The following is a 15956-nucleotide window of genomic DNA, read 5'->3' as shown; positions in this document are numbered from 1 at the left end:
TATGTACTTTATTGGTGTGCACATTTCTAATTCAGTCAAACTGGCCAGACTGAGTTGTCTGAATCCATTAGTTTTTTTCATAGGATCAAACGGTTCTTAGCATAGTGGATATTCAGTAAATATTAAATGATGTTGATGATAGCATTTTTCAGCCAAACTTGTAAGTATGGTGAAATGGAAAAAGCACAGAACAAGGAGTCAGAACAGCTAAGGTTTTGCCCTGGCTCTGTCAGGGTCTGCATTTCCTTATCAGGGTTAGCAGACTTCTAAGGTGTTTTTCCCAGGTCTAAAATTCTAGGATTTTCTTTTGTTTCTTTCTTCTTCTTTCTTTTTTTTTTATCTTAACTTGGGCATTTTTTTCCTCCAATCTAAAAGCTGTATTTGTCCCTGTTAAACTTTATCTTGTCTGTTGTATTATATTTGGTATAAATGTTTGATATGACCTTGACAAGCTAGTAAATGGACTGGAAACAAAGTCTTGTGTGTATTTTCTTAAATTTTTTTCAGTGTCACAATGCTCACTTCCCTTAAGTTTTGCTTCAAGAGTTCAGAAATCATTGGGTCTCCATCCTTATGTTGCTTAGTCTCTTGAGTTCTGCTGCTATATTGACATTGTAGTACTTGCTGTGATGGTAAATTTTGCTCTGGCTATGAGGAATAGCAGAACTTTCGAGCATCTGAGCCAGCTGATTATTTTGTGAATAAATACCCTATCCAACTTTGTTACCAATGATGACACTGCCACACACTTTGTTATTTAGTCTGATGCTTCTTTGAGTTCTTGGCCCAGAGGTGAAAAACAGTTCCCTGGAATCAATCTCGGGCACTGTTCTTCCCCACTTAGGTCATTTAAATTTCAGAAATTACTGAATGTTTCAACAGGCCAACTTATTTTTTAACTTCAAGACATTTCCTATTCAAATATCTGTGGTTCTTCCAGTCCTTCTGGGTCTTTATGTATGAAAAAAAGCCCAGCTTTAACCAAATCCAATTTATATGACTATACTTTGCATAAAGATGAAAAGTACTAATCCCCAAAGCTTGTAAGAAGGACTTCATGAATGACAGTGAAATGAATTCCCAAAATATTTTTTATCGTAATTATGTGTATATATACGTCATATTATGAGCCAGTGTCTCTTAAAATGAAACAACAGGCTGCGTAGAAAAAAATGACCTTGGACTTGAGGTCTTTTTGGTCAGATTTGGAATAAAGAGTAGATTATACACCCTGATTCCAGGGACACTGAATGTTAAGGTGAATTATTGTGTGGGAATGCACACAGAGTTCATCATCTATTAATGACAATGACACAAGGTTTGACTCTTCATTTGAGTTTGACATCTGATATTTGAGTTAGTTTTCTTGGTTGTTGTTTCCTGGTATGAGGCAAATTCAGAAAGGAGATCATAAATTATTAATAGAGTATACCAATATAACATTTTAATCACATACAGCTGCAATGTAACTGATCGGAGCTTTTAATCGATTTGCTTACTGAGGAAAAAAACCTGTCTAGCTTTAGTTTTCTGCTTACTTCCTTTCTCTCTTTTTCCTCTCTTCACTTCAACAAACATTTATTAAGCACCTACTAGGATATGGGGTCTCCAAAGACCCCCCAACAAAACATGTCTGCACTCAAGGAACTTAGATTTTGCTTTCTTTCTACTTTTTCTGACAATGAGCATATAGTGTGAGTAGGTTAGGTAAAAAGAAAAACAGACCATAAAAAAAGTTTTTTAAATGTAACTGGGAAAAAATACAATACTAAATAAAAGCTTAAAAAATTAAAAAGAAAAGACAACAGGAAGGCAAAGGTGATAGATGGCCCTTGGGTAAAGTTGCTTCCTAAGTTTGCTAGTAAGAAGAAAACTCAGTAGGTATAAAAATAGCAAAATGGCCTTTTGAGCATCTGCTATATATTTTCTCTTCGCCACTCTTATGTCACTTATAGGAGTAGATGCAATTGGCAAAGGACCTGGTATAGAAGTAGCTCATGATTTTTGCTGCCTGCTTTCTGGAAGACTGGAATACCACAGAAGTTGGCCTGGTGAGCCCTACTTTCTGGATCTTTTCCTACCTTTTCCATCCCCATTCTACTTTCAGCTTGACCCAGGAGAGGCTTAGGACATTTAAAGAGGAAGGACTAGAGGTCCAAAGACCTGTGTGCATTTGGAGACTTTTTTAGTGCCTTTGATTTTTCAGTCAAAGTTTGGGGACTTTTTGTTTTAGAGCCTACATGATGCGTCTTATTGTACCCTTTCTCGCTTTTTGCTTTTTTCCCCCCTGATCAGATGTTATAAGCCCCTTATCCTGTGTTCTAGCTTTCCTCATGATTTAATATGAGAAAGTAATACTGGAACTCCAAAGAAAAATCCGTTAAATGCTTACGAATTCAATCCAGTCTTCACACAAATAGATAATTGATGTTTGGTCTGCAGCCTTTAACTATGTAATCTAATATATTTAAAAATTAATGATGTATGACTTCTAAGGATCGAGTGGGTGTTTAATACTAGACGCAATGACCATTAAGCCAGTCCTCAATTTATTTCCACATTTAATAAGTGCAAAGCATGACGCTAGGCTACACACACAGTTAAGACTACTGTTTTACCTGTGTGCAACTCTGCACCTTTTTAATCTTCAGGAATTGCTGGTGTTGCATATCGCTTCACTTAAGTCGGTAGATGGAACAGCCACTTATAGGAAACTTGCTCAATTCCTTCGGCGCCAAGTGACCTTTAAGATGGGGTGAGAGGTTTGCTACTTAGCCCGCCTCATTCCCATAAAGCAGCTCTTTCTATGGGGGTCTTGTTCACCTCTCTCGGTGTCTCACTGTTCGTTCCCTTGCCCACCCCTCCTCTTAAGCCCCCAGCAATGCTCCTTAAGAGTTTCTATTCTGTGAAAATGCTGTCTTGTTGCAGAATGGCCACAAGCCAACAAAAAGAAGCGGCCTTTGCCTAAACAACTGCAGCAGGTTCCTCTCCCTTCACATTATAAAAGGCATCAGAATCAGGGCCAAGAGATCTGGGATCAAAGCCGGCTGCAGAGTTACCTACGGCCAAGCCGGAGCGGCCTGGCCTGGGCTCTGGGCGGCTGCTCTGCAGAGCCTGAAGCCCATTCGAGCGGCCGCCTGCGCTCAGCTGCACGCCCCACATAAAGTCCTTCTCCCACCGACTGCGGGCCTCTCGGTGCTCAGGCAGAAACAAGGCTCCTCCCTAAGCGTCGCAGTGGGCAAATACGCGTGTCTGTGGGGCTTCTGAGTGAAGGCTCCCTAGGGCCCCCTGCCCAGTGGCTCTGGCACTCTGTAGCCTCTCCTTCCCCTCCACGTCTCCTTTTCGGCCGGTCCTCCTCCCTGCCTACTTCCCGGGCCCTACCCAGCTCGGTCTCCCTCCGGCCCCGCTGCGGATGCGGAACCTTGGTAACCGGCCTGGAAGTTCCTGGTGGGAAGACCTGGGGGGGTGGACTCCCTAAGGGAAGGGGAGTTGTAAGGGGCTTCCGGTTTGGCGTCAGCTGTCTTCCCGCTGTCCTCTTCCCTTAGTGCTCCGCCGGTGACGCGGCGCTTGAGGGAGCTCGCGAGGCCGAGAGGAGAGCGAGCGGCGCGGGCACACGCAGGCAGCCAGACGAGGGCAGCGGGCTGCGTAGGTAGGCATCCCGGCCCGGGGGGCCTGCGGCCGGACTGAGGAGGGGACGGCTCGGCGGGGGGCGGTCGGCGGGGGTGGAGCCGGTGAGGCTCAGGGGGCGCGGGTCCGAGGCGCGGCGCTGGGGCGGGGTCGGTGTCTTGGAATGACTCGGGAGTCGGGAAGTGCGGGTTCTGGCCGGCTCTGCAGGGAACGAGCTGTTTGACCTTTGTCTGGTCACTTTACCTCCTTGGGTCTGTGACATGAAGGGGCTGACAGCGGGGGCGCGGCGAGGGGGTCCTTAGACTCGGGGTTCCTTCCCGGTTCCTCTGGAATCTGGGGGTGCAGGAGGGCCTGGGGTGTGCTGGCAATTGGTTAGGCGTGGGGGGCTGGCTTGGGGACCCCGGGTTGCGGTTGGGGACGTAATCTGGGCGGGTTATTGACAGTGGCAGTTAGAAGCGAGGCAGGCGTCAGGCTGGGGAGGTCGTGGAAACCCGCAGGAGAAAGTGGCCGAGGAGGGAGGGGTGCCCACGGCCCGCGGAATGGGGCGTGGGGGTGGAGCTGTCTGCGGGGGACACTGCGGGGGTGGGGGAGAGAATTGCTGGTTAGAGAATACTGCAGGGCGGATATTGAGCACTTACGTGTGCTGAGCATGGTGAGAGCCACTGACAAGATGCGAAGTTTGGAGTTATATAGTATTCCTGCTATCCAGGTGCTTGTTGACCCAGAAGAGCTACATATGATAGACACCTCCCGGTTGTTACTATGTGGAAAGGGACAGTGACAATACCTTACATTTATATAACACTTTTAAATTTGCAAATTCTAATGGATAGTGGCCCATCGTGGGGAATGAAACCCAGGGCAGAGCGGTGATCTGTGGTCAGTGGCAGTGACCAGAATATAATTAAGGGGCACAGCCGTTTGAATAGTTTTTTGGGGAATGGGGGGAGGCAGATCAGTCCAGCCGAAGCGGTGTTTCTCATGAGACCGATCTATGGGTAATCTGGATACTGTTTTAGCTACTGGTTTTATTTTCTAGTTATTTAAGTTTTGACCAGCTCTATTAATCATGCAGATAAAATAGGTTAATTTTGAGTTAAAGTCTGTTTCCTTTTACCTTCATTTGCACATCTGCACATCCCTGCAGAAGCTGCTGCTACTAAATAATAGTAGCCAGTGCCTCCTGTCATGAGAAGATTGGCCAGGGGGGATGCATTTTAAGTTGTCAAACACTGTGTTGAGGTTGATGTCTCAGTAATTATCCTCTCCATCCAAGTGTAATTGAATGTTATCAACTCCTGTGGTTTTGAATGTGGGCAGAATAGTGCTGAGGGGCATTAAGTTAAAGACAGATGTGAAGGTAACAATATTTTTTCATATTTTTGTTGAGATGATTGTACGTGTTTTGCTCCATGCTTCTTTAAAATTTCTTTTTATGAACATGGTAACCCAGACATTAGTAGAGCCAAGCTTTACCTCAAGCTATAGATTTTCCTTCTGTCTTCTGATTTACAGATCCTTATTTTTTGCTGAGAATTTTTTTTCCCCTTATGCAGTTACTTAAGGGAAATTTATCGAGTCAAATAGAGTTTTGGAGTCAGCAGGCATTGATTGACTCACTGTGTATCCAAAGGAAGGATCTGTCTCCAGGTCAAATTTTCTGTCAGTGGAATAGTAATAAGACATCTTAGACAATGCAAGAGTTAATGAGAATTTACACACATAGGTACATGGTACTTTCTGAAGAAATAAGCTTGGTAGTGCTATTAAGACAACTAATAAAAAATGTCTTGGGGCAGTAATAAGTTGTTTTAAAAAAATTAGTAGTAGCAGCACATTTTTCCTTAATTTTCTATCCATTATCTTCATTTTGGAAATCATAAAGTCATAGATTGTAAAAACTGGAAAAGCTCTCCCCCGGTCATTTAGTCCATTCTTATTTTAAGATGAGGAAACTGAGACAGAAAAGTTAAATAACTTGCTCAAGATTATACAGCTATTTAGTGACAGATTCAGGTCTGTCAATTCCTGAGCTAGTCTTCTTTTCACTTGCTGTTGCCTTTATGAGGTGGATAGGAGCAAGTATTATCACACCAATTTTATAGATGGGAAAACTGAAAGCAAAGATTGTTAGCCAGAGTTTCATGTCAAATTGGTTGCAGTACTGATCCTCTTACTTTCCACATAGGCTAGCTAACTAGCTACTTTCTGAGTAAGAACAAATTTATCTAGTTTTTCCTTTCCCCATTGGGTCAAGGAGCTTTTGTTATTTTATTTGTTTTTGTTTTTTATTTTGTTTAGTTGTTTGGTTGTTTGTTTTTTAGGCAGTTGGGGTTAAGTAACTTGCCCAGGGTCACACAGCTATTAAGTGTCAAGTGTTTGATATGAGGCAGGGTTTGAACTCCTCCTGACTTCAGGGCTGGTGCTCTATCCCCTGTGCTACCTGGCTGCCCCACCTTTTATTACTTTAAAAAAAGAGAAACAAAAACAACTTTTATGAACTTTAAAGCTAGCATAAAATTCATAAACACTTAAAACTTTACATTTTTAAAAAATGAATGTTGACAAGCAAGCAACTATAACCACTAACTTATCAGTTAATCCTTTTATGTCCATTTCTGCTTTTTGTCCACTTTTTGCTCCTATATAACTCTTATATAGTTGAAATCAGGGAAAAGATTATTTTCCTATTGCTCGTTTCATTTCACACTATTTCATGTATTTTCCTATTTTTATGTCATTTTGATCATTCTTAATTGTGTTGATGTTCTGTTACATTGCTGTGTCATGCTTAAAAATAGTTTTATGCCATGGTCTCTTTTTCTGAGGAGGGGATATTTTTGTTTTGTTTTGTTTTTAACAATTGTCTTCACCTTCTTTCAGACTTCAGTTAGAGAACCTTGTTCTCATAGTTCTTTCCTACCTTATGAACTGGGGAGGAGTTCCTTTTTAAAAAAATGTACATCCATTTTTATTGGTGTTTTTTATTTTTACATTGCCTACATTTCCCCCTTCCCCCTTCCCAGAGAACCAGTCCTTGTAACAGACTTATTAAAACAAAGAAAAGGAGAAAAAAATTCAGCAAAACCGATTAACATATCCCAAATCAAGAACTCAAATCCTGATGTTACATGCAATGTTTATTGTATTTATTTTTGAGAGTGGGTCTCCCTGTCTCACCCAGGCTGAAAGTATGGTGGCCACTCCAGGGCCCACTACTGATCTGCTCCCTTTCAGACAAGGGCTAATTAGCTCCTCCTTAAACAGTCTGGTGTGCTGTCACCTCCTCCTCAAATGCATACATTTAGCCAGCTGAAGTTTAGGATTGGAGATGGCCCAGCTTTCCCCTCCCAGCAGCATGAGAGGAGGTATCTTTCTCTGGGGCCAAACTTGTTCTTTATAATCTTGCAACATTCAGTTATTCTTTCCATTTACATTGTTGTCACTGTGTATATTATTTTCCTGGCTCTTTATTTTGCATCAGTTCATAGTAAATCTTTCTCTGTTTCTCTGTACATATTCATCATTTGAGTTGTTTCTTATAGCACAGTGATACTCTATTACATTCATGTACCAGTTTGTTGAGCGGTCAGTGGACATCTACTTTGTTTTCAGTTCTTTGCTACCACAAAAAGTGCAGCTACAAAATTTTGGTGTATAGGGAACCTTTTTGTCATTTACCTCCTTTAGTTGAATTTCTTCCTAAGTAAAGAAATCTCTGGGGCAGGGGATATGGAATTTCAGCCACTTTATTTTCACAATTCCAAATTGCATTTTAGAGTGGTTGTACAAATTCACAGCTCCACCAACAGTGCATTAACGTTCTGTCTTTCTACAACCCCTCCAATGTTGACTATTCCCATCTTTTGTCATCTTGCTAACCTATCATAAAGTGAAAATTCAGGATTGATTTGCATTTCTCTTTATTGTTAGTTATTTAAATCATTCTTTCATGTAATTATTTACAGTTTGCAATTTTTCGTTTGATAATTGTTTGTTTTGTTGGACCAGTGGTTTGCCTATTAGCGAATGGTTTTTGTTCTTATATATTTCTGTTGTCTCTGTGCCCTAGATACCAAATTCTTATTAGAGATCTTAGATACAAAAATGATTTCCCCAATTCATGCTTCCCTTATCCAGGATTCATTAATTTTATTTGTGCAGAAGCTTTGTAATTTAATGTGATCAATTATCTAAGTCTCTTGCTATTGGTTTAACTATCCCTTTTTGATTAAAAATTCATATCCTACCCATAATTGTGAAAGTTAATCTGTTTCTCTTATAATTTTTTTCTTATAATATGATCTTTAATATTTAGATAATGTATCCATTTTGAATTTATTGCAGAATATGGTGTAAGGTGTTAGTCTAATTCTAATTTCTACCTGAAGGGAATTCCTTTCTGATGAAGATCTTGACTGTCTGTATCTGTCAGACGTAACTGGAAAAGCAGCATGATCTAGTCAAGAAATAATGGATCTAGGTTCTTGTCTCAATTTATAGATCTTATTGTTAGATAGGACTTTAGAAATATCTTTAATCATCCAGGGCACCTAGTTGGTGCAGTGGATGGAGCACTGACCCTGGAGTCAGGAAGACCTGAGTTCAAATGTGGCCTCAGACATATTACACTCTCTTAGCTGTGTGACCCTGGGCAAGTCACTTAACTCCATTGCTTAACCAAAATAAAAAAAAATGTAATCATCCACCACATTCTACCACTTATTTGTGTGTCACCTTAATCAAGACTGTGAATCTGTTTTGTAAACCTAAACTGGTCATAAAACTCTGTTTCTTGACCTCTGCAGTTGCTCTGACATTTAAACATTGATTTCTGCCTCTATTTCATAAATAAAAGTGTGATCATTATTTGTTGCAGTCACTTTTTAATTACTTAATGGATGATTTGTGGCAAATTTTATATCTGGACCAGGTTCCTCCAATTTCTGGCCAGCGTGTGTTCGATGAGCACAAACTGATTTTAATATTAGTTTGAGCAAAATATAATTAGATAAAAATGACACAAACCAGCATGGTAGCTTATATTCTAAAACTAAATATAAGTAACTTTAAAAAAATTTCTTTTGGGATAGCTCTACTAGTCAGTTGCTCTTGATAATTAAGAGTTGCCTGTTTTACTGTAGGGAAACCAAGTTGGCAGCTGTGTTGCTCTCAGAATCAGAAAGTTGTAGTGGTTTGAGGTTTTTGTATTTAGTTTTGGATAGCTGCCAGGGAGTACACAGACCTGTTGGTCTTACATATCACATCCACAGCTATTACCTGCTAGGTTTGACAAGGGGTCTGCTAAAAATAGTATGATCTATTTAGAGAGAGTCAAGTGGATATTCTGGGTTGGTGTGGTGCTTATGAGGAGGTAGTAAGCTTGTTTGTGCCCCAAAATACCTATTATGAATAGATAATTTAGATATAGTAGGAGTTTAGATCTTCTCATATGCCTATATCTAGGGATAGTTATAACATTTTGAGTCTTCAAATCGGGCATAGTGTTGGGAGAAAAAAAGCCAAAAACATCTGTAGGAAGAACTGCTAGAACTGCAGTGATCTGGCCATTGGAGCTGATTAGGATAGCTGCTATTCTTAGAAGTCTCTGCCTTGTGAATTTTTCTTAGTGGAAGAGTGAGCTATGATTGCTTCCTATGATTACATTTGAAAGCTGAAAACTTACCTTTTGGTCAACAGCAACTTTTGGGCCTTGGAGAGCGAGGAAGCTCTGAGTTGAAATTCTAATCTGTGACTGTAGTGTGAAATGAGTAAATTGGCTATAGAAATTCCCTAATTAAGGATAGTGTTGGATTTTATCCAAACTTTGACACATTTGGTAAATAATAAGTATTATAAAAGTTTAATTGTCTAGAGGCTGCTTGGAATAGTGGATAGAGGGAATCAATGCTGGAGTCAGGAAGACCAGAGTTTAGATCCTACCGATGCATTCTAGCCGTATGAGGTTGGGAAAGAGAACATCTTAGTGTCCCTGGAAGCTCTTTAATATTATAAATTACAGATGAGGTGCCAGTTGGTGGAGGGAATCCATGATGAAAGTTCCCCACAATGATCAAAATGACAGGTCCTGACCCTCCCCCCCCCAAAAAAAGTGTCATAACTGGATATGCAAAGCTTCCCAAATGTCTAGTACCAGCTTTAAGCTTTAATAGCACCTTTGGAACATCTGTATAAATTCTAGCGATATTTACCCAGATGGTTAATTGAGACATAGTCAAATAGATAATCTGTTTTCTTGTAACTTTTGTCATAGTAGGACTATTCTCATAATCTGGCTAAGATCTCCTACTTATTTATCAAAAAGATTGGTCCCCTGCCCAGCAGTGGAGTCAGCTGTATTTGGAAGTTACTGTAGACTCTCTTTTCCATTGGTCTTGAATCCAGGGACTTTTTGCATTGGGTTTGAGCTGATATTACTTCGTGTTCTTGCCCAGAGCCCTAATGCATCATAGATGATATGAGTAATGACAAGAAAATTAGCACCATTCCAAGCTGTGTTTGAAAAGTCCATCCATTTTAGCACTATTCCATTTTAAGTTTCCCAGTGGTAGTAGTGAATTAAGAGTCCCAGGTAAGACAGTGTTAAATGCTTTATTGACTTTGAGGCTCGCCACTGGTATAGCATTTGGAAAAGTGCTGAAGGAAAGAGGAAAGCATTAATGTTGTAGAATATGATATATTGGCCCATAGATGGATGGATGAAGCAAGATTACTGTACATTGTGATAATACCCAGAGCTCTCCAATTTCCATGTGGTTCCTTATAGTAACCAGGCAGTTTAAAAGGTATAATTTAGATTTTTTTGGCTTTGATAAAGTATATGTGAATACAGTTTATCATATCTAGGTAGTGTAACTTGCAACAACTTTGTCCTGGTAATGCCATGCTGGGGCAAGAAGTCTGACTTTGGCTAGTGGGAACTGAGTTTTGGTGGTGGTGGTGAGGGGTGTGTGTGTATGTGTGTTTTTGTTTTAAAAATTTCCATTTTGTACAGAGAGTCAGGGTCCAGATTCCATCTATATGTATGTGGCCTCTCCTGGATGAAGTTTGGAAAGACTGGATTATGCCTATCTGCTCTTACCCCACGGTTTCTGCCTCTGAAGTCCTGGTTAATATTAATATGCTGTTTCCTATTAGGCCTTGTTAGAGACATTTTTGTAATACTAAATAACAAGGCAATCAGTGTGTACCGAGGAATGAGTCAGCAGAAGGAGGAGCTAGCTTTTCTGAACTAGAATAAGGCTCTAAAGTACAGAGCTAGTAAAGAGTAAGGTCTACTTCTGAACTTTAAGCACCTCCCACTTTGGGGAAATTGACTAATGAATTCATGAGGTATTCTGCACAAGGGGTCAGGTTAGCCTTTCTTGAAACCCATAAGAATGGGGAATTTGAATGATTAAAATAGGGTGACTGTGTTCTAAGGGCTGAGTAGGCTGTGATATTGAAGGGAGCAGCCTCACCCTGATTCCATATTCAGGCCGCCAACCTCCTTTGACTCGTTTGTCACAGTATCTCATGCTGCTTGTTGGCCTTTGACAAAAGAAATGTCTCTCAGGGAGAAACCACAGAGGAAACAAGAAGTCCTGACCCATTTCAATAATGTTAATTTAGAGAGACACTATATTCTTGGCACAATTGCTCTTTGATCTCATTCAGTTTCATGAATGTGAGTGCTGTGGACAGGGAACCAGAATTATACTGTGTAGCATTGGAAAATGCCATTCCTGCTCACCCTCACTTCCCACATTGGCACTAAAAAGTTGCTGTATTTTCACAACGCTTTCAGTCCTTGCAAACACAGAATGTAATAAGGGAGCCTATTTTTCTCTTGAACATTGAATCTCAATCAATCAACTCATTAAGTTCTTGCTGTGTTTAGGGCTCTGTGCTAGGTACAATGTGAGTACTGTGAGAGATATAAAGAAATATAAGACATGTTCATTGACCACAGAAAAATAATACATAAACAAATGAGCATTGCTTTTCAAAACCATCTCCTTGTTTGGGCTTGTCATTACCTCTTTTTCATGAGTGATATCTGTTGGTTACACTGATAGAGGTGTGGCTTAGTGATGACAATTTATCTTGGCAAACTTCCTCAACTCCCTCAGGTTCCTTCCCATTTCATTGTTTGTTATGATTAAAAACCCAATAAATTCCTTAGGTTGTCTGGATTTTTAATAAGATCATAAATCTAGACTTGCAAAGGACCTCAGAGGGCATCTGGTGCTACTTTTTCATTTTACAAATAAGTAAACTGAGACTTTAGGAGGCTGGGTGACTTGCCCATAGTCACAAAAGTAGTAAGCATCAGAGATAGCATTTGAACCTCGGTCCTCTCACTCCAGAGCTAGTACTCTTTCCACTATATACACTGTTTCCCTGAATTAGAAGGAAAACAGGGCAATTGGGTGGTAGAAGTCAACATTTGAGGGAAATTAAAATAATAGAAATTTACATATATCAGTTATGTATTTAATATCAGCTTTTAAAAATATTTCTGTGAGGTATATATCTTTAACTACTTCTGAAAGGATTTGAGGTTTACAAATTAAATAGTATTTAGGGTAAATCCAGCAGAAACCATCAGAAGAAAATAGGGGGATGTCAATTTATTAGAAGCTGGAATAGGCAGATAAGAAACTTTGCAATAGGAGAGTTTTGCCTATTCTGACTTGACAGACTAAGAAACTGGAATGCCTTGGTGCCTAGTGCTTGCTGCTTTCTTAGAGAATCAGCTAACCTTCAGTAAGAAGGCTGGTCTTTCATATTTAAGGGTGATTTTAGGATTGTCTAAATGTTACCTTTAGAATTAGCCTAAATTCTTATAAAATGTAACCTTTTTGAGGTAGATCAGAATGCATTTTGACACTCACAGTATAATCATAGTACCACATCAGTTTGGTAGCAAGGGAAGTGAGGGTAATTCAGGGACAAAGAATTACTATAGTCATGTAACTGGTAGCTAGGACAAGAACAAATTCTACTAGGCTCCCTTCAGATAGCCAGATTACCCAGGAGGTTTAGTGATTCTCTGAGAAGGTACCTTAGCTACATCTGTTTTGTTGATAGTGCAGTCTTCTAAATTTTTGTGACTCTTGTTACTTCCTTCCAACCTTAAGTTGCCTTACATGGTTTTAGTTATGAAGTCCCAAGATGAGATGTAGTAAGAGCCAATTGTTGATATATGTAGTGTTGGATGCCTCACTTCATATTGATAATGACAATGTCATCAAATAAAGTTGTCTGTTCTGTCTTTCAAGGAATATTGTATGATTTTTGTCATATTCAAAGGAGACACTTTATTAAAAGAGAGCCTTTTAAGACAGTATTTTGCTTTGTGGAATCAAATGCTTTTTTACAGTTGTCAAGCAGGAAGAACAAATGGGGTCTTTGTAGTCTTTATGCCTTTCTAGTTGTATAACTAAAGATATGGTCTGCTATAGAATATTACTTGGGAAAGGTTGCTTTTTCCTTTCTTACATATTCATCAAGCATGTCCTCAGTAGACTTACTGAGGTTTTTTTCCCCAAAAAGATTTTGTAGAGATGAGAAAGTAGCCAAATGTTTTTGATATTTATTGATGTCTTCTCTATTATATTTTTGGTAGTAATAAAATCTTGATTTTTCTAATCATTTGTATCTTCCCTTTCAGATGACTTAAGAATTGATATCATATAATTATATAGCCTCCTCTATGGGCATCTTTTATCTGCACTTGACTTAGTAGTCATTCTTCATGGAAGTCTTTGTTTTCTTAAGTAACATTTTCTTCCTCATGTAATACGTAAGAGATTATGATATTAGAGTCCAAATATGGTGGTTCCACTATCAGTGATGGATAAAGTAGTTCATTATATGTTGGAAACCTTTTCTGTTTTTCAGCTGTTGCATTCCTGTTTTTAAAATTTCATAATATTTTTAAAAATGTTGTCTTCTTAGAGATGGCTAGGTGGTGCAGTGGATAGAATACTGGGCCAGGAATCAAGAAGTCCTGAGTTCAAATCCATCTCCCAGAGTTGTTGTGAGGACTTAGTACAGTGCCTAACACATAGTAGGTGCTTAATGAATGCTTGTTTATTTCCTCCCCAGATACTGTGCCTCCTTCCCCACAAAAAACTGTCTCTTATCACAAAGAAGTACAATTAAATAAACAAATGGACACATTGGTTGTGTTTCTTTATTTCTTTCTAGTTGAGGTTAAGTGACTTGCCCAGGTCACACAGCTAGTGAGTATCATGTGTCTGAAGCTGCATTTGAACTCAGGCCCTTCTGACTTCAGGGCCTCTGCTCTATCCACTTCACCACCTCGTGGTATCACTTGGTCAAAAGGAATGAACATTTTAATCACTTTTCTTTCAGTTTCAAATTATTTTTTAGATTGGATGGATTAATTCATTTTTCCACCTCTAGTGTAGTTATATATGCTTGTCTCGTGATGGCTCTTCCAGCATTGACTATATCCATTTTTTTAATCATCTTTGCCAGTTTGTTTCTTCTTCCGTTTTCTCTTTTAACTGGATTCTTATTGACATATTATGTTTTTACATTGCCTGTATTTCCCTCCATATTTCCTACCAAACAGCTATGCCCTGTGACAAAGCTTTTTTAAAAGAGGAAGAAACAAAATTCAGAACCAATCAACACATTGAAAAAAATCTGATATTAAACATAGTGTTCCATACCAATGGACCCTGACTTCTGCAAAGGAGTGGGGAGAGGTGTCTTCTTATGTCTCTTTGGGGCCAAGTTTTTTTTTTTTATAATTTCACAACATTTCGATTGCTTTATGATGGTTGTGTTTTCCATTTAGAGTGTTGTAGTCATTGTATATCTTGTTTTTCTGACTATGCTTACTTTGCATCAGTTCATGGTACGTTTTTCCATGTTTCTCTGTATTCATATCAAGTTCTTCCTTTTATCCCCAAATGATCTTGAGGTGATTTGGCTTGAGTCATACCAAACTTTTTGTAGGCTTATTTTTCCCTCAATCAATTACTTTTTTTTTTGAGGTGATTCATAATCTTTTACCATCTTCCTCTTTAAGATTTTGCAAATGGATTTATATTCTAAATAAATTGTTGCCCTTGGTTACCATATTTCTCTTCTTGGCCAGGAGACCAAGTGCTTGCTGACTAAGGTAATTTCAAGTCCCTTTTGACCTCCACAGTATAGTAATTACATTATATTGGTTAAGTTTAAGTAGAAAATGGTGATAGTCCTTTATATATTTGCCATTTTTTAGCATCAGTAACTTATAAATAGGACAGGTTTTGGGAAGTTTTAGTGGCACACCCTATCTTTTTGTTTCTAACTCATTGGTTTTGATTTTTGCTGTAAGAAGTCAGTTTACAGGGGCAGCTAGGTAGCAAAGTAGATAGAGCACTGGCCCTGAATTCAGGAGGACCTGAGTTCAAATTTGGCCTCAGACACATAACTCTTACTACAAGTCACTTAACCCCATTGCCTAGCCTAAAAAAAAAAAGTCAGTATATGACTGCATACAAACAGCTGAGTTGGAAATGACCACCATATTAGTAAAAACTTATTAACTATTAAAATAAAATTAATTTTATTTCTTGAGATGTTAGTCAGTTGGCTAGAACATCAGGTACATGAAGGGGAATAATGTGAAATCAGTCTAGAACTATAACCTAGATTGTAAAAGGCCTTCAGTTCCAACCACAGGCTTTTTTTATTCTAAATATCAGTAGTAGCCAATAAAGTTTGTTCAACAAGGGAGTGAGGGTGTAGGACATGCACTTTTGGTATATCAACATGGCAGTTCTATGAAGGATGAGTTAAGAGAGAGTAGAGACCAGAGAAAAAGAAGAAAAATTAGGAGGCTTTTGTAATTGTCCAGGACACAGGTGGTGAGAAGATGGTAGCCATGTTACTAGAGAGAAGGGGACAGATGAAATGTTATAGAGATAAAGAATTGACAGGACTTGGCAATCAGTTGGATACAGGGGGTGAGGTAGAGTGAAGAATTGAAGATGACTTCTGGGGGTGAACCTCAGTGACTGAAGGATGGTGTTACTCGTAACATAAGTAAAAAAGTTAGGAGGAGGAAGTAAGTTTAACAGGAAAGAAAATGAGTTCTGTTTTGCACATGTTGTGTTTGAGATACCAATGAGATATTCAGGTAGAAATGTCCAGCAGGCACCTGGTAATGTGAAAATGGAGCTCAGTATGTACATTTAGGAATTATCTGAATGAAAATGATAATTGAACCCCTGGGAACTTATGAGATCATTGACAGCATATAAAGAGTGGAGAGAAGATAAGTGTTCATTTGGGGGTACAAA

General features: G+C 39.2%; 1 protein-coding gene across 1 annotated transcript in view; it reads left to right on the top strand.

The window, feature by feature from the left end:
- Nucleotides 1–1957: 1957 nt before the first annotated feature.
- Nucleotides 1958–15956, top strand: part of PCYT1A (phosphate cytidylyltransferase 1A, choline) — a 57247-nt gene continuing 43248 nt past the window's right edge. The window contains exons 1-2 of the mRNA XM_020986038.2: nucleotides 1958–2051; nucleotides 3546–3649. Of these exons, the coding sequence (XP_020841697.1) occupies nucleotides 1998–2051; nucleotides 3546–3649 (158 nt within the window). The 5' untranslated portion in view covers nucleotides 1958–1997. The remainder of the gene's footprint in view (nucleotides 2052–3545; nucleotides 3650–15956) is intronic.

This window comes from Phascolarctos cinereus, unplaced genomic scaffold, assembly GCF_003287225.1.
Source record: "Phascolarctos cinereus isolate Bilbo 61053 unplaced genomic scaffold, phaCin_HiC Scaffold_726;HRSCAF=1367, whole genome shotgun sequence".
NCBI lineage: Eukaryota > Metazoa > Chordata > Mammalia > Diprotodontia > Phascolarctidae > Phascolarctos > Phascolarctos cinereus.
This window is presented reverse-complemented; position numbering and strand designations above follow the sequence as displayed.